Genomic DNA, 25,374 nt, shown 5'->3' with positions numbered 1-25,374 from the left:
ATACAAAACCAAAATGCATATAAAAATATATACTCCTGTACCTCTATATTTATTCAGAAAAAAATCTCCTTACTGACATTTAAGCTTAGGAGTTAGGGAAAAAATGCATGACAGAAGATAATTAGTAACTGTGATGATTTAGAATTTTCTAAATTGTAGGAATATACAATTTTACTATTGTAGGAATATACAATATTCCTATTCCCATGTTCAGAACAGTTTACAGTCACTGTGCTTTCAACTACATATTCTACTTTCAATCAAGCCATTTTAGGTAAAAACTTTAAGAATTAAATCAAATCTAAGGTAACCAATAGAAAGATAACATTTATTTCAGTGAGTTTTCTCCCCTAACAGCAAAGTCACAGAGACCACATTAAATCTCAGTGACTGCAGAAACAATGAAAACACCATCAAGAACCTGTATAAAGTATTTAAGACAGAAATCTTGGAGAAGAATTCAAGAAGCCACAGCAGAAATGCTCATTCACGCAGTTCCCAAACTACTGTGCAGCTCCTTTGAACTCACAGGGTATTTTTAGGAAACAACTGAACTTTTGGTGATGCACAGTAGAAATTACAATCCTGCTCTAACTTTATGGAAGGAAACTCAGCCAGTGAGCACACACCTGACTGTAAATTAATTAACTGCAGTCAGTATTGCTCACTGATGAGCCACTGTAGTCAAAGGCCCACCTGACTTCAGCCTACAGAGGTAACAATACCCACAGTTCCTTGGTTGTTTCATTTTCATGTTTAATAACCACCTCTGAAGAAAGACTCCAGAGTCTGGACACACAGAGTGTATTACAAAATAAGCAAATGCTTCATGTCATTACCCTGTCTGCAAGTTTTTGATTAGAGCTTCAAGGTTTTTCTCTTTGGCTTCCACCCATGGGTGACAAGCATCTTCTGCAATCTTCTAAACTGAACACTTCAATGTTCTTTTTTGTTTGTTTTTAATATCCTCAAAGCATGTGAAGTGGGGATATTTTAAGAACCAATTTAATAGGGTATGACCCTAAACATCACTGATCTTGATATATATTCATTGGGAGCAGGTTTCAACATTGTAAGCCTTTGGAGTATCTGACAAAATGCTGATTTGTGATTATTTTTAGTTTACTTAGTAAACATTTTTAATTAAAGTCAATGTATGAAGCCTATTAAGCTAACAGTTAAAATAATTTTAAATGAAAAGTGCATGTACAGCAAAGGTAAACTACTACATGACTTCGACAGTTCAATTATTTCAGTCAATTAGTCAATTTTATCTGCATTTCTCCATCACAGCTTCTTTCTTTAGAGAGAAATATGGGATGGAGTCATCAATACAGAGGGCATTTAGAACTCACAAGTCTGCCATTTAAGTAAATGAAAAAGCACAAATAAACATGGCCATATGTGATTCAGCAGTACTTTCATGCTAATTGGCTTTAACCCATATGGAGTCAAGAGGGATTAAACAAGTCATGTGCACAAGGTTACCTGCTTGTTTTCACACATTCATGTTGACTGCACTCTCTTTTTAGCCTGACTTTGTATGAAAACAAGGTTTACATGAACACACTGTGCCATCTTTCCTCCAAGACACCTCTTGAGTTCATCAGCTGAACTTCAACTATGACAGAGAATCGGAAATTCAAAAATGCCAAATACTGTGAAAATTTTCACAGGCCAGAGAGGAGAAATTCCTTTAGCACCAGCCAGGAGAGCAGTGCTCAGTGTGCCAGCTCACCTGGAGCCAGCTGGGAAAAGGAGGGCACAGAGCTGCTCACACCAGCACAGCACAGGCATTCCTCATCCCCCAAGTGCCCACAGCAGGAGAGGCATGAAATGGAGGGAACTGGGGGCATCTGGGGAAGGAAAACCTCAATATAGTGTAGGTGTGAGTGCAAGGAGAGCAGGAGAATGTGGAAGTGATAAATGTGGAATAGGTTTGGCAGTGGAGAACATCCAGACAGTACAAACAGCTGTGGACAGTCATGGAGGTCAGTGAAGGAAACAAGGATTGCTGATGTGGAGAAGTGTAACTTCCAAAGAAAGAAACTAACAGGAAAAATACATAATCAGTAATTCTCAGCAGTACTTGAACTGAGCCAACTAGTTATTATCTGGCAACTACACTAATAAGGTAATCAAAATAAACTTTTACCATCATAGCTACTCAAACAAAAATTATCACTAGAAGTCTTTAAGTCTCAACCCTGGAAAAGCTTTTAATTCTGTACAAACCTACAGCAGCATTCAAAGGCTACAGTCTCTCCATGATCTACTGGATCTGGCTAAACTAATTCAAGCAGATTGCATCATCCTGAAAGAGAGCAAGGACTCTTGTAGATGAATCATTTTGCTGCTTAAAGGCCCCATTTTAAATTCATTATTAATTCTGCACAAGTGCCAGTGATTTAATGATTATTTTACCTGATCACAGAGAGGTAGAATTCTAGAATAGTGAAGCTGAAAAGGTATGAAAAGCTGGAAGAAATAGACTGTCTACATGAGACAGCATATTGGAACAATCTAGTGTAAACTTACCCTGACTGCTAAGTTTGTCCATTCTCTAATCTTTCCCTGCAAGTTCCATAAAATCCTGATATTTTGAGTAATTCAGAGGTTTACATTTCTGCCTTATCTAATTAGACACAATATTTATAAACAGGAATTAATATTTACCATGCAAAGCCTGTTTGTTACAGTTTAATACATAACAAAAATGTTTCTTTATAGTAGACAGTAAAAGCAAAATTACATCTTCTGCAGCTGTATTAATTTTCTGTTCTATGCAACTGCCTTTTATACATATTAATACATTATTTAAAAAACACATCATTTCTCCACCTCATCAATGCCAGTGGAAGCTTGGGCAAAGAAATTATTAAATTAAATAACATTATTTATTATAAATATTTACACACATGCATACAAGTGCACAATTTTAAAAATATCTTAACCAAAATCATGAAAGATTGTCTTGCTTTTGGTTAGCAAGATTTTACTACAAAATACTCAACTGCATTCTAGCAAAGACAGATTTCTTTGCATAAGGCAATCTCTTCTTTTGACTTGGCAAAGCTGAAATTGCATGGCAGTGTCTTACCATCCAGCGTGGACTGCAGGGGTCCGATTCTCCCCATCCTCCTGACCCTCCACACGTGTCTGGCCGACGGCACATACAGCTGTGTGACCTCACAAATTAACAGGATTTCACAGTTAAACAGGACTAATTACACATTATAACTTACTGCTGCATACTAAATACACAAAGCTGTCACATGCAGGAGTGTCTCAATGCCTGAATTCACAGAATTCACAGAATCACTGGGTTGGAAAGACCTTAAAGATCACTGAGTCCAACCCAGCCCCAACACCTCAACTCAACCCTGGCACCCAGTGCCACATCCAGGCTTTTTTTAAACACATCCAGGGCTGGTGACTCCACCTCCTCCCCAGGCAGACCATTCCAGAACTTTATCACCCTTTCTGTAAAAAACTTTTTCCTAATACCCAACCCTTGATGCAGCTTGAGACATCTTCATTTCTGCTGATCCCTCCTTACCCCTGTGCCTTACAGGAGAGCTGTACAATTCACAACAGTACAATGTGAATCCCCTGTATGTAAAAATACCACACAATGTTTCATTCAGTTCTGGTATTTAGGACACTAGAGAAGCCAACTTTGAATTTTGAGATATCAAATATTCCATTTATTTTGTACTGAACATGTGTCATGATTCCCAGGAATCTAGTCCACAGCAGGTATTAGCTTTTTCTTTTGCACACACATACACACTTTTTGAGACCAATGTGATTTTGTTCCAAAGCTCTTTAAAAAAAAAGTCAGTTCTAGGTGAGGTAAGTACAGAAAATGCTGCTGAATTTTCTTTTATTTTGGAAGAGAATTTTCCCCACTGTAGAGCAATTATTTAATTTAGCATTTTTACTATGAGAAGATGCAACTAAGTGCTACCAGATTTCCCATTCTCCTCTGCTATAAATGCCAATGATTTACACTCTTGCACTGTAGGGCAAGTTCCCCTTTATGGATTGGAAATGTGCTTTAACATACAAGTTTCTTAACAGATGCAAGACTCCTACATTAGAGAAAAGCAACATGATTCCAGGTTTTAAACCATACAATCTGTGCAAAATCAACATCACCACCAATACTGTCAGCAATCAAACACCTGACCACTGAAAATTTGGCTCCTATTAGGTTTTGTGGAAAAAGATATGACTCTTACCTTATCTGCTTTAATGTTTTCTTGTTCTGAGAGCCAGTGATTTGGTGGACAGAAATTTCTCCTTGTATCCCTAGATTTCAACATTTTCACTAAGTTTGTGATGACCTAGGTGTCAGAAACACACATATTCAGTATACATCTAGCACTGTGAATGAAATCACATAACTCACAAAGCAAGAGCTTTTTTAAAAAAAATCAGCAATATATAAAATTGCCACTTATTTTCAACTCACAAAAACTTGCTGTTAGACTTAAATAGAATGAAATTAAATAATCATGGTTCACCTGCAAGACATCAAAAAACCTGATTTAATAAGTCTCATTCCAAAATTCAGGAACCAGCACTACATAGGATTTAGCAGTACTGCACACCTGAAGTGCTGCATGCCAGTTCAAGGAAGCCCAAACAGATCATTATCAACATTAAATTACTTATTTAAAGAAAAAAACACCAAAGCAAGTATACACACAATGTATATTAGGTATGCATACAATGTTCTTTTATCTTCCTGGCAAAATTGAGAGGCTGAGAAAAATTGTTTTCATGGCATCTTTGCAATTTTAGTGCTTCTCCTGGAAGGTTCCTCCAATCCAGAAAAAAAAAAAAGTAGAGAAACCAAGCTAACAAATTCTCCACCTCAAGCAGAACTGCCATACTCAGCTGCATGCCTTCAGTCCAAAGCTGAATCAAGTTCACCCACCACTACATAAAGATAATTAAGTGGAATCAATACAATAGTAAATTACTAGGCTAAAAAGACATTATCACTGCTACAATGAACAGCCATCTGTTTGGCAACTTTAAAGTACAGCACTTGAGAAATGAGTAAGAAAAAAGTGTACACAGAGTTTTCCACAGAAATAATCTTGCTAAAAGACAGTCATAATAGACAGGTGTCAACAGTAACAAAGTTCAGTGGGCCTTCTAAAGGATTCTGGGTCTAGAAGCTACACAGAAGAGCTTTTAACATCCAGTTTTTAAGGTAAATGTCTTTATTCAAGACAGAACAAAGAATGCTATTAAGTGAACTGTCTGATTGCATGGGAATTTTCATCACCTTTCCCTTATAAAATGCAGTGCAGGTTACACAAATCACTGAAGCTCTATGGTCCCATTACCACTGTAAGCAAGGCAAACGTTTTTAAAAATGAAAATAAAATCAGAAAAGACTATCCACATGAAGGGCATGAAAATACAGTATTCTACAAGCAGCTAAAGAAACCTTAAAGGAAGCTGAATCAGATTAAGTGAAATTGGAGTTTCTCCTGCAGAATGCATTGGTACTGAGAACACTAACCCAGCTGCCACCCCAACTCAGCATTACTTTGTAAAAATTTTCCTAAGTATGCATTCCCTGGAAGAAGATGTACTACAATAAAAAAAATATTAAAAGAGGGATTTCTTCCCAATAAAGTGTTCAGTGCAAGCAACATTTAAAACTAAAATTCAGCAAAATTAGAAACTTGATTTCACAGGATTAACTCAAGACAGTGAAATAAATCTTTTGTTTAACAAAATCCATTTTCATATACTCATAACTTAAAGATTCTCTATGGAATCTGTAACAGTTGACTACACTATCATCCTACCAAGCCAAAAATGGGGGATTCTGTTAAATGAAGACATTTGCACACGTAAATGTTACCAAAGACCTCCAATCTGTTAGCAAACATGCACATCATTGTCAGAAGCCTCTCTGTTTCCAGACTTACCATTACCTTGCAGAAATAAAGCCTGTATTTGCATGTATGAATGTGTGTGTTTATATATATATATATATATATATAATTTCATTCACTTCATATATACACATATGTATTTCACTAGACACCAGAGGCATGGAAAATACGCAAAAGAAGTGAGGAGTTAAAAGAAAAAAGAGAAATTAAAAGCACAGATGATAAGGAAGCAATGTGTTTTTTTCCACCAGCAGCTTGCAAAAGCTTTAGCAAAGATAAATCCCATATATTTGATAGATATATTTGACACAGTGCAAAAGAAAGAAAAAGCAGTTTCTACTTGAATTTTTAATTACCTACTTTAGCTTTGTTTTAATGATTTGGAAGAAGGTACTGCTGCCTGCTTACTGGCAGGAAGCAATTTTTTGAAGCTGCTGTCAGGAAAGACTCAGAGCTATACACAGGAGTCTTCTTGGTGACATTAACTTTAGCCATGCTCAATTTTTATCTGTAACAACAAACATGCTTCTGAAGAAGCAGACAAGGGAAGCTTTGCTATTATCTTCTTTTTGGGGTGGAACTGGAGCCTTCCAGATACCCTCAAGATTTGTATTTCCAGTTCAGCTGATGGAAGACAACTCTGGCTCCTGAACATAGTAAGACTACACCCAGTTTTGACAGTTCCACTACAAGTTTAATTTCAGACTGCCAGAGTGGGACAAAGTAACTCAGAACTTTACAGCTCTCTGAACTGCAAAATATGATCAAATTCACCTGAAATCCACCAACTTACACAAAGATTGATTAAGTATATCAAACTAAAGCAAACAAAAAGAAGGAGGCATGATACAAACTGCATGCATAAAAATACCCCTGGTCTGACATCTTTCTCAGAAAAAAAACACATATTGGGGGTTTCATTAGTGACTTTTAAATCAAAAGTTTATTTAGCAATTTAAAGACAAGTAATTAAATTACATTGTGCAAACATATATTAGATCAATCTGTGCAAATTACAGATTCAGTGGTGCATTAGGACTGTATTCAATGCAATCAAAACATTATCAGTTACTCTCACTGCTGTTAATGCTTATGCTCATAAGTGAAATGTGTTGTAAAATCAGGCAGAATAGGCTGGATAGAGGCTACCTTAGACTTGTAGAATGAATAAGCATTCCTTAATTAGCCCATCAGGTTAAGTGCAAGCCTTAATGGGCCTTTCCTAAAGTCTAGCATGACATCTTTCTCCAAACATGGCCAAGAAGAAAGTTCCATTAGCAATATTAATACAAGCTTAGTTGATCATTTTCATTCAATTAACTTCTTTCAATTAAATAGATAGCTTGACAAAAGCAGTGATAAAAGACCTGAAGGGACAGCTGATGACTCGAACTGAACATTAGTGTGCGAGAGGTCGCCAGTATTAAACAGACTGTAAATCTAGCATTCAATTTGGAAAATGCATTTCTTCTGCTCCCACTTCTTTAATGAGCAATTTTAGCTGACTAGATGTGTTTGCTGCAGAATTTTCATGACAAGTCAAGCACTCCTTTTTTTTCAGCAACAGTTATATCAGAGGTTTTTTTCTGCCAACGTTTTCAGCTTCTCTTAACTCATGTCTTAGCTAGGATGCCACGGATTAAACCAGCAGAAAAACACTGGTAGATATCCAGAAAGAACATACATTAAATTCACATTTGCTAAGGCAGATTCACCTTCCCTTCAGTATTCCAGCAAACGCAAAATGAGGAATACCAACAGGTTTTAGGAGAATACCGAAAAAAAAACCACTACAGCATGGTACCAGTATAGTGAAGTCTCTAATACAGAAGTACCTGATAATCATTAGATTTTGTTAGAATTTCACACCTATACAAAGTTATGACAACAAGCTTAAGCACCTTGGTTAATGGGAGTCCAAGTTAAACCCCATATTTTACACAGTAACTGTTTTATCAACAAGACAAGCAATAAGAAAATTAAGAGTTGACAGAAGGGAAAAAAAATTTATTATAGTTATCAGAATTAAATGACTTGAAGTTTAGCATATATGCCAAACAGCAATCTTCCCAAGTCTATATTCCTTGCTGCAACAGCAATAAAATTAGACAAAAAAAAAATCTAATTTAATATCTTCAGCAGAATCATGAAAATTTTATTCAGCTACGTTCTGAAAATTGCCACCATTTACCTTGAATAACTGAATCCACCTTTTCTGTTCTGTCTGTATACATTGCTGCATTTCTGTGTTTTTTGTTACTCCAACACTTCGAAATGCTGCAATATATTCCTCACGAACCTCTGGCTTGGTTTCTGGGTAAGCCAACTTGATGATTCCTAGACACGCATCGCGAAGGCAGCGGGAGAGTATTACAAGCTCTTCTAGTGTAAAAGGCATCATTGATGATTGTCTTTGACCTACAACTACATGAAACACAAGCTTAAGTTTCCTTAAATTACTTTTTAAAACCCTAATTATTTAATTCAACTTTAATATTCACACATATAATCTAAATGTAGAGAAAAGAAACATCACCCAGAAAGAGAATGAGTAAACATTTAGAAAGGAGATCAAATCCTGGGATTATGTGTAGTCATAATTATTTTAATTACAGTTATCTCCTTGATCTCTTTTGTGATTTCTGCTATGTTAAATTTATACATTAAACTACACGTTCAGTCCAGAAGAAGTTCACTCTCTTCACTAACTCATTAAAAATTATAATGATTAAAAACTTCCATATCAGACCCTGTGTAAAGCTAGGGTTCCCAAGACGCAGACCATTAATTTTTCTCTCTTTTTTCTAAGTGCAATCACCATAAAAGAGCCAGCTGACAGCTGAGTGCTCAGGGGACCATCAGCAAGGCAGGCCAGAAGATCCTTCCTCCCAGATGTCAGCAAATCATTGCCCAGGGAGCCCCCAAGCCTCACACAAAAACATTTTACAAAGCACTGCTATTTAGCATGTTCGAAACTCACCTTCTATTGGGTCACCAAAGAATTCATTATCATGAATAGAAATGAGTGAGTGACTAAACAAAGAACTGAAAAGGTAGAAGAGAGGGATAATTCGGCTGGAGTCCTCTAAAGACATTGGAGAGCCTCTTGAAATCACTTGAAGGAGTGGCACCATAGACCTTAAAACACAAAATGCAGTGTAAAAGAGAGGGTTAATAAAATACTCTATGACAGTACTACCGTCAGCATTCTAGTAAAAGAATGTGGTAGTGGCTCCAACAGCAATATAACAATGGTGTTTTCAGTTAAATAATTATTGTTTTCAATGCCTGGAAAATAAGGTTACTCCTCAGAAGTTCTTGTCACTTGTACCTCAGTGTCTGCATGACAAATTAACTAATACAGACTGCAGATACTTTGGAGTCACAAAGCAAAGAGAAAAATTCTCTGCATGTCAGCACTGAACACATCTGTAGGTCAAGTGCCTCAGCTCGCAGGAAAGTGCTTCTGCCACCATCTACTTCTGGACTAGTCAGAGCATGTGAGATAAAACTCACACACTTGGGATGAACCACCTGGAGTTCAGTGTTCGTTACACTGATGGTTGCAAGCACTCCAAGAACTACAAATTATTCAAACCATTTTAAATAAGAATTTTTTTTATTCTGTCCAATTTCCAAGATTTTGCTCAGTTTTATGAAATCACAGGAGGTAAGTAACCATACCTCTGTCTCATTTCCTTTCCAGTAGATATTCTATTTTAACAAAGAATGCTCCAGAAATGGTACAATACATACCCTGTAATCATCCGTGTAGTCATTGAAGATATCAAATACCAAAGATGCCTCAGGAATCTGGCATTAAAGGCTAAACTATAAAGAAGCCTGCAAGAAGAAGTTAAATTAATGGGTCTTCCAAAATACTCAAAACTCACAAGACACAATGTTTCTGTAAGAACTTTCCAGTCAAGCATTTCTCAGAAATTAATAATTTAAATTTACTTTTTCCACATGAAAGGTCTTATTCTGATCAAATATGGTAAAAGCCCCAAAACCTGACAATCAAGTATATAAAACCTTATACCAAAAATAACAGCTTTCATTATCTCAGCAACAAACTCTACAATATAAACAACAGTTTTCATTATTTCAGCAACAAACCCTACAATATAAACCCACATTTCCAGTCTTTTGCTGAATTCAACATATATTAATAAAAATAACGTAACACTGAATTAATGATCTGGGACCTTTTAAATTCTAATATAGAAAGTTACACCAAACTAGTTAATAGGTCACTTCTGTGGTTCTTCTGACAGTAACAAACATAGCCATTTTTTGCAGAAGGTAGATTAAAATACATCATTTATGTCAGAACTATAGCAACTTTACTGATATACTCAGCTTGGCAGAGAGAAATAGAACATCAATGGAACAATGTCAGAACTGCTACATGTGCACTAACCCATCTGCAAACTGGAAATTGTTTATTGTTGGAAAATTTCTTACTAGTTTGTAAAAGTAAATGTGTAATTTCACAAGCCAGTTATATACAGGACTGACTTTAACCTCATTACTACAGACATGATTACACTATCAAAAACTTTTTATAGAAAAGAGAAATAAAAAGCTTCCTGAAACTAAAAAGTCATCCCTAGCATATCTTCTTTCCCTTGTAGGAAACAGCAAATGAGACAAAATAATTCGAAACAATGTCTTCTAAGAACCAAATTGAATTTCACTGACTAAACAGTCATTTTTTCAGGTATCAAAGAACAATATTCAGTTAATTTTTCTAGATGCTACCTTCCTAGGTCTCCTAATTCCTATTAGGGAGTAAGTAAAACAAATACTGGGATCGACATCTCTCAGTGGCCAATAGTTTTGCAACATCAAAATTCCCTGTGACCAGGCATACAAGAGATGGGAGGCTGGGAAATAGGAGCAGGCAGGGGAGATTACCTGCTGCTAGAAAACAAAGTATGCATCATGGACCACGTGGAAATTCAAATTTGCCAGATGGCAAAAGGAAAAGAAGCACACATTTCATTAGAGAAAAAAAGTAAAATATCATTGAAGGTTTTAAAACACTGGAGAATGGTTTAACTCCCACCCAAGAACACCAAGACACCCTCTCACAAACACCCCTGGCTCCTGGCTGGCTGCTCCTCCTGCTGCCTTCCCACAAGCACAGCCTCAGTCCTGAGCCCAGAGCTGGTCCCTTCCTCGGGCTCCCAGCTCACCTGCACCCCCCAGACCCAGCTGCACTGACAGCATCTGGGCTGGGATACAGCAGCAGGGGCAGGCACAACTCCTCACTGAGCACCAAGGATCCTTTCACAGTTTCAGGGAGCTCTGGAAATAGACTAGGGCCATGCAGGAAAGTGGGAAATGAAACAAGCAGCCTTGAGTTTGCAGTGTGCCTCTTTGAATTTTAAATGCATAGATCATTACATTTAAAAAGAGTTGGGAGCTTCACTTATTTCAAAGAAATTGCACATTGGGAACATTACCAAGTCCAAGTCAAATTTGAAGCAACTGCAGCTAATGCCAGTTTAAGATATGCTTTGCTGTTACATTAAATTCTACTTTAACTATGTGGGTTTTTTGAAAAAATTCAACCTGAATTTGATACATGAGAATTCTATTCCCTTCTAAAGTCACATTATTTTGACATTTGGCGAAAATTATGGATTAACAAGTAAGGACAGCCTTATCATACCTAGCTAATTTAGAATAAGGATTTGTATTTTAATGTTTAAATATCTGTATGATAGCTCAGATGTCTTGGTTTCCGAAATGAGAAATTTCCTCAGTGACCTTCAGTTTTCAGCCTCGTAGTTAAAATGAAAAGTAATTTGGCACCTTGCCTTCAGGTCTCATGCAGCTTCCAAGCAAAAACTTGTTAATTTCTCAATCATCCCTGGAAATTATGTAACAGTTTGAGCAGAAATGAACAAACATTATGGACAATGAACCTATCATAATGTAATTCATTTTTTCATTCTAGCAATATTCAGCAGTAATGAAGGGGAAAAAAGGACAAACCTTAAGAGCTAATAATAATAACCTTTGCCTAAGTTTTAGCCATTTTTATTCCATATCCGTGATTCAGGCAGTCAATTGTAGCAACTGCTCTGTTTCATGGCTCAGATCCAGAAATGCTGAATTAATTCAACTTTCACATTTCCCTTTCCTGAAAATCTGGTTAAGTACAAAAATGCACATTAGGTAGAAGATGGCACCAACAGCCTGTTTCATTAATATGAAATAACTGTAACTATGAAGCCAATGAATTCATCTGTTCTAAAGCTTCCATTCTAAAGTTTCTGTGCTGTGACCAGAAAACAAACACAGAACTGGAAACTGAACAGAGAATAGTGAATTGGGCCGTGTGTTAAAAGAGATTTGCATTACTAGATTCACCTGAAATTTAATCCATTGCAAAAGTAAAGATGGCAGAAAAAAACAGCTACCTTCCCACTCCAAGTACAGAAACTGGCTTTCAAAGTTGAAAATGACAACTGTATTAAAAAATACAAAAAAGAAACCCACCACAAAATGCAAGGATGACTTTGGAAAGCTATACAAAATTGGCTCTAATAAAGTTCCAAAATTTTTGATTTCACACTGACAAAAAAAAGCACTGTGAAAAGCAAAAAACAACTAAGTAAAAAAAAAAAAACCAAAAAAAAAAAAACTTGGAGAATCAAAATAGGTCAAAATCTACCTTATTTGATCTTTTTTCTTGGCAGACAAAAGATGTTCATCTGTTTATAAACAGCCTTTCCAGGTAGAGCTACATTAAAATGACAGTGCAAAAATTCCTGATAAACTGCAAAAGAGTACAGGGATAGTTCATACATCCTGAGGAAAAAGCCTTATAAATCCACAAAGTTTAGAGATCAGCTTATATAAATATATATCTATCTGGTTTTGAGTGACAAAATAGTCTTGACCTCGTCTTCCTTTAAAGAAAAAAAACCAGAAAAAGAACTAGAAATAAAAAATATTACAGGCATTTTGATTTTTATGTAAACTTCTGTAAAATCTAACTCAGAGATTTCATCTTCAATATTTGCACTATTCTAATAAAAGACAAAGCAGTTAAAGTTTAAATTCTCATATCTGGAGGTTTTGCATTTTCTTGAAAATGTCACTGAATGCCACCAACTTCTTTATTATGAGCTCATTATACATGTTTTATGTAATGGATTAATTAATAGATTTTCTCTAAAGTCCAATATTAAGATTTAGCACAGCTGTTTGGAAGAACGAAACATTTCTCTGCTACCAGAAAGGATAAACTTTTTTCAAGTGCAAAAAACACACACTGCCACAACCTCAGGCTGTGATAGAGTTAAATTCACTTCAGTGATTCCTGTTAAGTATCAATTTTAATCATACCAAATTAAATTATCTGTTCCCAAAAGTAAGTACATAACGATCATTTATTTAGAACCTTGTTTCTCTCTCTAGGTATCTAATTGTCCACAAAGGCCACATGATTTATGTCTACTTGCCAGATTAGCATCTTGGGCACCTCTGGTTTAAAAAAAGTGTCAAATTCCTCCCGTGCAATGGGACAGATTAAATGACCCATTAAGCTTAATTTAGCTGAGGCACCACTACAAGTTAATTAGTTAAAGGCAAGATTTTCAGCCTAGGTCATAAATTGGGCTCAGTTTCCCACTGAGACCATTTAAGTTAATGAAGAGAATACAGCAGAATGAGAGGAGCTCATACAGCCTGCGACAGGTCACTGCTGCTGGGGCAGCAGATTCTGTCACTGCTGAACTGAGAGGTGTCACAGGTATGAGACAGCAGCACAGCCATTGCTAAATGAACTGTCCTGATCTTTAGGCTGCTTTATGCTTCTACCTCTGTTTGCACTGGACCACGAACATAAAGCTTAAAAAGGGAAGATTAAAACTGCATATGCAACGATGTTGGCTTTAAGAAAAACACAGCAGTGTCAAAACACTGCCTAAAGATGACCCCAGCAGCCTGGATAAAGCCTGAGTATCTCAGCACACATCTGAACACAGGCTGCTCACATCTCAGCAGAGAAATGCTGAACCACAGGCTGAGCTGAGCAGTTTCAGGAATTAGGCAGCAGTGAGGAGCAGGGACTGTGCAGCTGTTACAAGGCAGTGAACTGGGGGCACTGCTCAGGCACTGACAGCGACTGACATCCCAGCACAGCTTCCACCACCATTTAACACCCAGCTGGAATAAAGCTGAAGTCTAAGGTATTAAATTACACCCCAAAATATCTTACAGAAACACAGCTTAATTATTTAAAGCATTGGTTTGATGAAAAAGTCTTGCAAGTCTCTCCAGAAGAACTACAGTCCAAGAAACAAGTTCTCTCTTTTTTTTTTTTAGTAACTGTTTTCAATAATATGTATCAACTTCATCATGAAAAGATTAAAGCCTCATCCTTTTTGAATACAAGCAGAACTCTTAATGGCTCCTTTAAAATCAGGATTTTATTTTACACTTCTAATCCGGGTTACTGAACACAGGCTACAGGTTTTTTTGTATTTTATGTTTTTTACAGGTTTTTCTTGTATTGTGACTTTCTTCTTTAATTTGGCTTGATTGCATATTTCCAGAATTATTTCAGAGTTCATCAAAATTCCTAATAACTAACCCAAAGCAATGTGGTTTTTTTCAGTTATCCACCTCTGAAAATATAGATCTCTAAACAGATCTACATCTATAGATCTAGATCTCTGTCTAGAACATCAGAAAATAACTTCAGAGGCTTGTTCCTTTCAAAACTACATTATACTTGTGGGCATCTTGTTTTGGTCTTGGTCTCTGTTACAAAATCAAGGAAAATACTGAGTGGATTCAGCAACACCAGTGTTCCTAACATCACACAGTATCACCATCATCAGTCAAATTATAAAAGTACCAAGAAGCCTCAAGGAAAAAAAAAGCATTCAGCTCTAACAGAGTGATACAAGTGTATATTCTGAAATTCTCATCTTTGTCCAAGAAGGAAAAAAACTCAGTACTAATAAAACAATACTGAGATATTTTTAATTTGCTCCCTTCTAAATCCTGTGTTGATCTTAGCTCAATTTTCTTGTTATTGAAAGATTATTTTCAATTATTACTGTATTTATCATCCCATTTTTCAGATTTGAAGCTTCTGTTTTTATCATTACTTTATATCACAGATATGCTATTAAATAAACTAAGTCTTTTTAACAACTCCTATTTTAAACCCAGTATGATTTCAAACAAGAAATAAAAGAGCACTATTAGGCTCTTAGAATATATTAAAAATAATTCAAGATAAATTATTTTTGCTTAACTATTTCTACATGGTTTTATTAAGTAGGTATACTTCACTCTGGATATGAAGTAAAAGTTTCAAAGCAAGTGCAGCATCTTCCAAAAGACTATCATTAAATTTGATAAAATTATTTGGGCATTAAAAAAAATCACCAGACAAAAATAGTGAAACTTAATGACAAAATGTCTTTTAATTATCTTTTTAAATTCCACAAATAAGCATCATCTGTCCTTCAAAAAACACTCAAAAATTATGTTTAGAATAGCTACTTGGTAACCTAGGCCATGCCTAAAATGCACTGAGAATAGGACAAAAGACTGACAGCTGCTGAAATGATGATCCCTGGTAAACTCAGCACCTACAGCTGACTTCTAAGTCAGAACTAGTAATTAAATGTCTACTTTAATTTACCAAATATCTGTGCAAATTAAGTTCATTTGACCACAGAAGTAATTGCACTCATATCACTGACAGAAATCTTAGTATCTACTACTCATTTCTAAAATTCAGCTATTCAAGAGTCACAATCTGTTAATTATTTTCTACTAGAAGATGCTGAGTAGAACTTTCATAACTCCTGAATTTATCCAATGTGTAAATAGCTTGTTATCACAAATAATTGCAAAGACCCAACAGAGCTTTTCAGAGGAAATAGATGCCATACTCCTACAATTAAAGCTGGGTGACTTCTTTATTCATTAAACACCCTTTTCCACACAGTTCACCAGCAAGCCTCCAGCCAAAGCAGTGATGCATTTAAGCTCAGTAATTACTATCCAAGGCAATGTACTACTTACAACAATAAAGCTGGCACACTAATTCAACTGCTGCTATGATCTTCAGGTCTCACATCCTGCTCTAATGCAATTAGTCTACAAAGAACTAATTACCCTAATCGAGCAATCACAGTTTCACTGACATCTTACTTCCTCTAGCAGCTATAAACACCATTGGGCTAAGATAGCACCTAATTAGTTTTCTGTATCACTGTTTACAATGCAGTTTGAATTATGTTTACAACATTCCCTGAATACTTACTTTACTACCAGCAACTACACAGGTACTCCAAACTACTTGCACAAGAACAGTGTTAATACTTACGGGTCTCACTCTGGCAATAAAAAGGTCAAAAATCTTCTCCCATTGTTCTGACATTTGTGGTTTGCAAACTTTGTAAAAGAATACTGCACAAATGAACATGTCCTTTATTTTCATCTCAGGTGCCAAGCCCTCCCCAAAAACCAGCAATTTTCCATAGTTAGCAATTATTTTAATATGCAGCAAGAGATTTTGGCATATACTAAAGAAGGGTGTGAATGAGTTGGTTTCAGTCCTCAGCTAGCCAGACAGACTGGGGAATTCAGAGCACAGAATGCTTTAAAAACAAGGTAGTCCAATTTCTCCTAGAATGACACTCAACACTGCCTCTGAGCAAGGGAAGAGATAAAATGCTTACAAGAATCCTGAGAGGGCATAGTGACCAGCAAGGAAAGTAAGAAACAAAGAATCCACTCTTTGGTTTGTCCAGAATTACTGTTTAAATTCTGAAATTCTAATTTACTTTGGCTAGTTGTAAAAGAGAACACAAAGAACTCCACAAGGAATTTAAAACAAAGAAAATTTTAGATGTACTACAGCTCAAGATGACTATGATTTCTACTTGCCTGACTTTTGGCACCATCATTCGGTGTTGTACCATTAGTGTGTGGCAAATTGATGCCATCAGGGTAAAGACCTCTTCACTGGCTGAATCTCTCCAAACCATGTTCAGCAGAGTGTTTGTCTGTTGCTTTGTGTCCAGTTTCTTGAGGCACTCCTCAGTTATGTATTGAACAGATATTCTGCCATCACCCTACAAACACACCACAGGAAAGTTTACTTTTAATTTTTTTTAATGATATCCCCATTTCTATTAAAAAATACTTCCAAATTTAACTAGAATGAAGTTTTTTTGTACAATAAATAAAACAGAAGCATGTATGTATATCCAAGTCTTAAACATACCAGATCCAAGAGCCAACTTAAAGCCCCAGGCAGGTAAGTGTTGAGCTTTGGTACCCATCCTTCACTGAGGCCAGTGGAAATACTGCCTTTATTGTAAGTATGTTCTGCAACACTTACATACCATTAGGCAAAATCTTTTACTGGCATGAAACATGTGAATAATCATCTCCTCTCCACTGACATCAGTCAGCATTGGACATGAAACCTAGAAATGGATGTTGACTCTAAATTCCTTCATAAAGAGTATTTTCACATTCACAATTCTTGGGTTAACAAATGACAGCAAAGTTCAGGGTGGTCAGTACATGTCTGGTACCAGCAGTGTGTGAAGAGGAATTTCTCTTCTGAATCCACCTTAACCTTTTCCTAATTTCCTATCTTTATCCCGCACCCAAGTGAGCAAAGCTGTCAGGCTCATTGAAGGACACAAATGAACCAGTTACAAATTTTTAAGAGGGGCTGCCCACCCACTCACCTTTTTTTTTTTTTGGTAAGACAGGCATGCAGGAAAATACAGAATACATACACAAAAAATCACAGGAGAAACACACAAAAAACATATTGCAATAAAGAGTATTATTTAGATAAAGCCTTCTCAGAGCAGATTTTTTTTCTTATTTTTGAATTAGTGTAAGTTATATGTGAACAGAAATTACTGCTCTGTTTTTACCTAATGACCTCTTAAGCATCACTGATCTCTAAGGCACAAGTAGAATCTGCCAATATTTACATTGCACACAGTGTGTGCCTGGCAAAGAAAGTATTTTATTCACACTACACTGGTAAAGATTTTGGTGTGACGGTAACATGCAGCATCTAAAAACACTCAAGTAAAATGCTGCAAGCACTCCCTGGCTCTTCCTAATTTTTTTAATGGACTTTAAATATGGTGAAATTGCTCAAATTCTAGAAGGAAAGCATGCACACCATGTCCTTTGAATGGCTGTGTCTTCTGAAGATTACATAAAGGCCAGTAAGAAATTGCTGAATTTACATCTGTCCAACTTGGGTTAGTCAAAGTCTTGATATGAGTACTAAGAGGCTCAAGTCAGCACAGATTTATTGTAAGTTTAAACTATAGTGAAGAAGTTCTATGTATAAGTGTCTCTATATATTATTACAGAAAGCAGGTGTTGGTTTCCCTTTGAAGGCTTTTGAGTTAGTGGGTATATACTGACCTATTCTACAGCATAAAAACTGTAGTTATTTCCATGAGAAAAAAAAATAAAAAGGCTAAGTTGGAATATCAGTGTATTTCATGATATCTCAACTTCATTGTGGACCTACAGAATACAGGGAGTAAGAAAATCTCTGTAAAACACAAATGTAAAAAGGCAATTTTAAGCCATTTTTTAAATAAAAGCTTTGTACTTTCACAGACATGCTATCTGTAGTTTTGGATCTATTATTATAGTAAGGAGTTTGCCTTAATATTAACAATCAGTTCCACTTGCTTGTAGGGAACAGACATCAGTTTTTAAGAAGCAAACAGGCTCGTACACCTATAGAAAAATACTGGACTTAGAGTGATCATGTTTTTGCCTGTCTCTGCTGCTGCTGTAGCACAAACCCATTCACAGGAATTCTGCACTGCTTACTGGTGTAGCTGTCATTTTACTGATCTCTTCATCCTCATCTTCAGAATCACTGTTTGCATCTTGACAATCTGTACCAGCAGCAGACACAGGCAGCTGAGAGAGAAAAGTCTGGAGTACCCTCAAATACACAAGAAGTCCTTCCTCTGAAAGGGATCCTACAGCACGTACAAAGAAACAAAAGATCATCAGTGAGATCACAATGTGCTATAAAAAATATTTTACCAGAAATACCTGACCAAAACAAGTTATGCCAAATCTTATCAATTTAGTGCATTTTTATAATGAAAAGGGTAAGAACAGGTAACAGAACAGATCTCTCCAACACTTTTATCCACAAACTGTCCTTTTTACTTGGCAATGAGCCATGCTGAGGAAATATATAACAGATTAACTCCAACATGAAAAAACCAATGAATCATCTACTCAGCTTGCTCACCCAAATATGTTTCTCCAACTGTTAACACAAAGTAGAAAAGCCATGGGGCTTGATCACTTCTTCTTGAACATCCACTTTCTGCTAATAATAGTGCATTCAGAAAGAGTTCATAAGGGAAAATGGTCTGCACATCAGCAAGCGCTGGAATGATGAAATGGAATATCTGATCTGTAAAAGGTGCTGCCAGAAACTCCTCTGTGAAGGCTGCAAAAATCTGCTGCCTGAAAAGAAGAAAAATTGTTGCTATAGAAAATACAAACAAAATTTCCCACAACTATAGCAATAGAGTAATAGATCATCTTGCAAGTATGAACACATCCATCAAGACGACTGCAAAGATGTGCTCCATTAATTCTATCCCAGTACATCAGATTTCTCAAAAATTAACTTCTTACACTAAACCCTCTTCCTAATGATCTTACATGCAATTTTATCCTTTAAACTTTTCATGAACTGGAAGAAAACTATTTGGTAATTAAATACATTTTTTATAATATTGAAGAAAAAAATACATTTAAAAAATGCCTTTTACACAAAATCTTATTGTAACAAAAAACCCTACTGCATGTGATACAACCTGAATTTATGTTCTCTCTGTCTACACAACTGACTCTTTCTGCTTGTAAGCTGCCTTAGTAATTTCTCTCCATAAACCTCAGCTCATCGGTCACAAAGTTCTTTTGAACTCTGAAATTCTTTTCATCTACCCTTAGCTGCATCTCTGCTCTCATCTAAATTTTCCACACCCTCATTCCTGTCTGCTGATACCTGCTATTCTCTGTGCTCTGTTTATTGCAGCATTCAGCATTTTATTGCCTTTTCCTTAAAAACACCTGAAACTACATTGTCTCAGTGATGTACAGCGTTACCAAAAATCATTACTGTACAAAGAAATCAACAAACTGCACTGAAAGAATGGCTGGACACTAGACAACAACAAACTGCACATGTGATATAGCAAATGAGTACAGAAATGTTTGATATCATCTTTATTTACCTTGCACCTTCTGGACAGGAGCTATATGTAAAGTGCAATGGCTTCAGAACATTCTCCAGAAGTATTTTTGCAATAGGGACACGAGAAACATCGGAATACTCAATACTCGAGGGAAGCTTATTGTTAATTAACAAATAAAGCGACTTGTAGTAGCCTGCAAGTAAAAAAAACATCACTTATAACACAGCATTGTTTTTTCTTCTTTTCCATATAAAACAATACAAATGAAGTTGAAAAACACTTTCTAATTCATTACATGAAGCTTGACTTAGGAGACATTTTACAATAGTCCAAGTCACATTCACATAATTAACAAGCTGTATCAGCAATCTCTCTGGAAACATCACATTATAAAATCATTCATAGATAACCATATTCAGAGTCAGTTTGATTTTGAAAGATCAATCAGCTCTTACTGATGAAGTGAATACTTTGATTTTTAAAATAATGATTTATGACAAGGATGTTCTCTTCTCCTTTGAGTGACTCTAGTCGTGTTGTCCTTTCACTCTTCCAGAAATGAAGAATTTTCTACTCTATTCCAAAACATGACTGCACCACACAGGCAAGAGGCCTGCTGGCAGAATGTCCCAATGCTGTGACCACCTTGCCTCAGCAGACTGAAGAATACAATCACTATTTCCAGAGCAGGGCTCTCTCAGACAGTAATAAAATGCATTATCACCCATGCCATAAAGACATGTATAGAGAGTAATTTATTTCTGTCTCACTGAAGTACAAATGGAACCACGTGATTTCATTCTTCTTAAACCAACTTCCTTCATGCTCAATGAACTCCCAAACTAAGACACAAGGTCCACAATTACAGGAACACTGTAAATGCATAAACACTGTCACATCACTGAGTCCACTCTAAGAACCCTTCTCAGGGACCAACTAACTTGTCATAGTGGAAGTCCCCATAAAGCAATGACTTAGCAATGCTGACCAGACACACATGGAAGGCAAATTCCATCCAAAACCTAGACTAATGAAAACTGGTAACAGATTCTTTACAAGTTCAGCATCAAAACTCATCAGGAGACAGAACATTTGCAGTTGCACAAAACCACTTCTTCATGTTTTCATTATAAGTAATCAGAAAGCTAAATTTAGGAAAAAATTATGATTCTATAATCTCAAACTTTCATATATCAGTTGTGAGGACAGAATATTATACTAAAAGAATAAACGCATGCATATTTACTATATAAAAACCAATGTGGCAAACATACAGTTTTTGTTAAGCCAAGGCAAATAAAATAAATGTGCTAATTTAAGAGTAATTTTTTTCCTCATAGTGACTTCAAGATACAGTCCTTAGTAACAGGATTAGGTAGTCAAGTCCACTGAATGTACTGTAAATATTACATAAAAATATTCCAATAACCAATGATTGGAAGATGGTTTTTCTGCATTTTACACCAAAGAGGCTGGATCCAAGAGATTTATTTCACAATGTTTTTGTCTTTCCTCACAATCCACAAGTTATGCAAACTCAAGCCACTATATCAAAAAGGCAAAATAATTTATTTTGGACATTCCCAGAGCAATAAAGTTTCTTTGCAACTAAACATCATTTGGGTGTTAACTACCCAATTCATTAACTTTTGGTATGTTTGCACAGGTGTCACTGACTGCAGTTTAGCAAACAGTTTTGCTCATGACGGCAGGAGAGAAATAAAAGCCAGGCCACCATCCCTGCTAAGGTGTCTGAGTGCTGGCAGGATGAAAAGCTAATGCCAATCTAGAACAATAATGAATATTAACATTTACAGAGAACAGTACTGCAACACAATGATCAACTTTTACACAACTGAGGCCTAGATCTGCGACAGTGTGTGTGTCCACGTGACAGTGTTAAACATCTACTGGAATAAAACTTCTGTCAGGCAATATCCACCTACTATAAAAACTTTTGCTACAAGTCTCTATAAATAACTCAGTAGAATATTCAATTTATAAAGAGAATTTCTAAAGAAATCAAGCAGTAATTTCTCAAGCCATGACCTCATTACAAGGACAATATTCACCTAATGCACAGGTTAGTGTATGCAGCACTTTATTCATCATGTCTGCTGTAAAGACAAAAATTTTATTAAACAATATGAGCTTCAGGTATTCAAGTTTTGATTACTTCCCAGAACTTCTGGCTCCTAGCTACTCACCTTTTTGAACCATGTAGTGCAAAATTTGTTCAATTAATGATGTCACATAGCTGACATCTTGTAAAACAGGCAAATACGTATTCTCAGATGAAAATACCTCAAGCATTCTCATAGGAAGTGCAACATTCAGACTGTCATCATTGCAATTTTGCAGTAGCCTATAAATGAAATTAAAATTATTTAACAAGATATTTCTCATATTTCACCACACATTCACCTTAAAGTAACTTATTTCTATCTACTTGGTTTCCAGGTGCTCTCAGTGGTTTAGCTACATCTTTTTGCTGGAATCTTTATAATAATAACTCCTGATTTTCAGGTATCTATGAATATGGCATTTTACTTTTAAATGCTATTAAATTCTTGCTCTGAGTGATTTGAAAATTTGGAGGTCTACTGCATAAACTAGAAGAGAAGCAAAGAATAATACATGCTTTACCAACATGTACCACTAACCACATTACAAATGAAGCCACTAAAGCCCCAGAGCAGCACAAGCTGGGAACAGGTGTTAGGGAACATCATGTGCATAACTAATACAGTATGTCTTGGATTACAGACTGAAATATTAAAAATACAACCATTCCCACCCTTTTAACAAGTTGCTTATGTAACAGCTACCAGTAACCACAGGAATTATGATGACTAAGAGCCTATTTAGAATTCAAAGTATTTTTTAGCACAAGATGTACATGGACTGAATTGTCCTAACAATGTGCTTTCTTCCTTATCCATATTAAGAGCTGCATTTACAAAATTTCCACTGCAGTGGAAATGTACATTTCCATGCAGTGGCACCACATCTGTGTCCCACTGCACAAGGACTTTAAAGTTCACCACCCAAGTCTTCTTTAGAATCTGGTGTCACTGTTCCTCATACATACAGTTTACACACGTATAAGAAGATAAGCTTCAGTGACTTAAATGAAACAATTTTCATAAAAAACAAGTATTTTAAAGTTCTGCAGAGTGTAACTAGTCCCTATTATTGATAAAACAAACATATTGCTTTCTAATAATAGAATAACAATAGCTGCCAGATATTCAAGTCACTTAACAGATTTACCTTCCTGTGATCCTCCCACTACAAATAACAAATTTAATGCTAAAGCCAATAATGTAACTCCTCAATATGCCTTCAGTTCAAAATAAAGTGTGAGGAAAGCCATATTAAATTTATTAGTTTTGAAACAACATCTATCCAAAGCATATTCCTGGAACACTACTCCAGAAAATAATATCTAAACACTATCAGTTCCCAAGAAAACCTGGTTTCCACAAATATTGTCAATGATTTCACTATACAAAAACAGTTAAGAACATACTCAGGCCTATCCTAGGCCAGCATCCCTTAAGCACATGTTGAACTTGAAAGTTAACAGAGCTTCAGAACATTTGATTGTTCTACATAGGAACAGGTATTCAATATCATGGATGACATATATACAATATAAACATTCCTCTACATAAAATTAATGTACATTTAATACTTCACTTGCTGCAAAAAGAAACAAACAAGTGCCCAACATAATTTCTGAACACCTTCTACATAGTAGCACATAGAAAAAAAAAAGGAAATTACCTGCAACACAGCCCCAACAGTCTTTTTATTTGGAATAAGCAAGTAAGTCTGTCTGGACCATCTAATTGCTTAACAAACTGAGAACTCTGTTTAATTAAATTCTGACACATCCATACCTGCAACAAGATATGCACAAGTTTACAGTTTATAATGACAAGTTCTATCATCTATGACAACTCAGACAGTGATATTTCAATGCTGTTATGGATACCTTTGGAGGACTTACAAAACACAAACTCAGATTGCATCATGTTCAGTTGAGAAAAAAAAATTGTTACTCATTATAAGCTCCACAACCATTAAGTACTAAACTTTCAAAGTTAAGACTGAGTTACACCATCTGGTAATTTTTTGTTTTTAAACAGCCATAATTCTTTAATGTCCATTATTAACAGCCACTACGAATCACACTTACTCATACATTTGTGAAGCTGGCAGTGACTTTGCAATTGATATGCCAGCCATACTGAACAGTGAGAAAAAAATCACCACCCAAACACCTTGGGAATGACCATTAGGCTAAGTAGAAATACTGTCTAAAATTAAATCCTAATAGATGCATAGTATTTTTTAAAACTTACTGTGAATAATGCACACAGGATTTTTCAAGGCTTCATTTCACATATTATGTATGTGTGTGAGCATACGCACTCGTAAAATCTAATTTTAAGTTATTGTGACTAAATGAAAAACAGCAGAGTGCAGTGAAAAGTGCACTTTGAAGTGAAAGACTACTCTAAAAGTGCATGAAGTGCAAGTACTACAGATCAAAGTATCTAACAGTACTCACCAAACGCTTTGAGTCCTCATTCTGTCTGTAGAAAAAGAGTAACTGGCGAACTAAGAGAGTCAAATTCGCTCCATTAGCAGTGGAAAAGGTTCCTCCAGACTGAGCCAAATTAGCACAGCGATCAAATTCACTTCTTTGGATAGAGTACTTAAAAACAAAACACGCATCAGTACATCAGTAATGGTTATGATTTACAACAGAGCAAAATCTCAGCTTCCCATCCAGTGAGGTTGCAAAGTAGTAACACAGATACAGCACATATTTGTTAAGATACCAAAACATACACACGATATCATACCTGAAGCCATAACTCCATTCTGTAACTCAGAAAGTACAGTTGCAACAAATCAGTTGCTTATCAAGCATTATCACATCAAACGTTTTAGTCCAGTTCATTCAAGGTAACGAATTTAAACAAAACTCTTACGAGAATCTACCCAACAGCAACTTAAAACAACTTTCTGATTCAAACTATCACCTTAATCATACTGTAAAAAAAAAAAAAATTAAAAGCTCCACTGGTGTGTGAAAGTTCTTAATACCTAATGCTTTTTATCCCATTTATCAGCTAAAAAAACATTTCAGGATCCCACTCAGGTCCAGTCAC

The 25,374-nt window shown here is 35.9% G+C and overlaps 1 protein-coding gene across 1 annotated transcript in view; it reads right to left on the bottom strand.

Annotated features, from left to right (window-relative positions):
* UBE3C (ubiquitin protein ligase E3C) overlaps positions 1 to 25,374 on the bottom strand; it is a 73,687-nt gene that overhangs the window by 33,765 nt on the left and 14,548 nt on the right. Inside the window, exons 4-15 of the mRNA XM_036400527.2 lie at positions 24,768 to 24,914; positions 23,978 to 24,093; positions 22,396 to 22,553; positions 20,228 to 20,381; positions 19,231 to 19,451; positions 18,795 to 18,949; positions 16,857 to 17,044; positions 9,681 to 9,767; positions 8,905 to 9,062; positions 8,116 to 8,348; positions 4,245 to 4,349; positions 3,101 to 3,188 (exon numbers count right to left, since the gene is read on the bottom strand). Of these exons, the coding sequence (XP_036256420.1) occupies positions 3,101 to 3,188; positions 4,245 to 4,349; positions 8,116 to 8,348; positions 8,905 to 9,062; positions 9,681 to 9,767; positions 16,857 to 17,044; positions 18,795 to 18,949; positions 19,231 to 19,451; positions 20,228 to 20,381; positions 22,396 to 22,553; positions 23,978 to 24,093; positions 24,768 to 24,914 (1,810 nt within the window). The remainder of the gene's footprint in view (positions 1 to 3,100; positions 3,189 to 4,244; positions 4,350 to 8,115; positions 8,349 to 8,904; positions 9,063 to 9,680; positions 9,768 to 16,856; positions 17,045 to 18,794; positions 18,950 to 19,230; positions 19,452 to 20,227; positions 20,382 to 22,395; positions 22,554 to 23,977; positions 24,094 to 24,767; positions 24,915 to 25,374) is intronic.

The sequence above is a fragment of the Molothrus ater genome, chromosome 1 (genome assembly GCF_012460135.2).
Source record: "Molothrus ater isolate BHLD 08-10-18 breed brown headed cowbird chromosome 1, BPBGC_Mater_1.1, whole genome shotgun sequence".
Lineage (NCBI taxonomy): Eukaryota > Metazoa > Chordata > Aves > Passeriformes > Icteridae > Molothrus > Molothrus ater.
The sequence above is the reverse complement of the archived record's forward strand: the minus strand, read 5'-3'. Positions and strand labels throughout refer to the sequence as shown.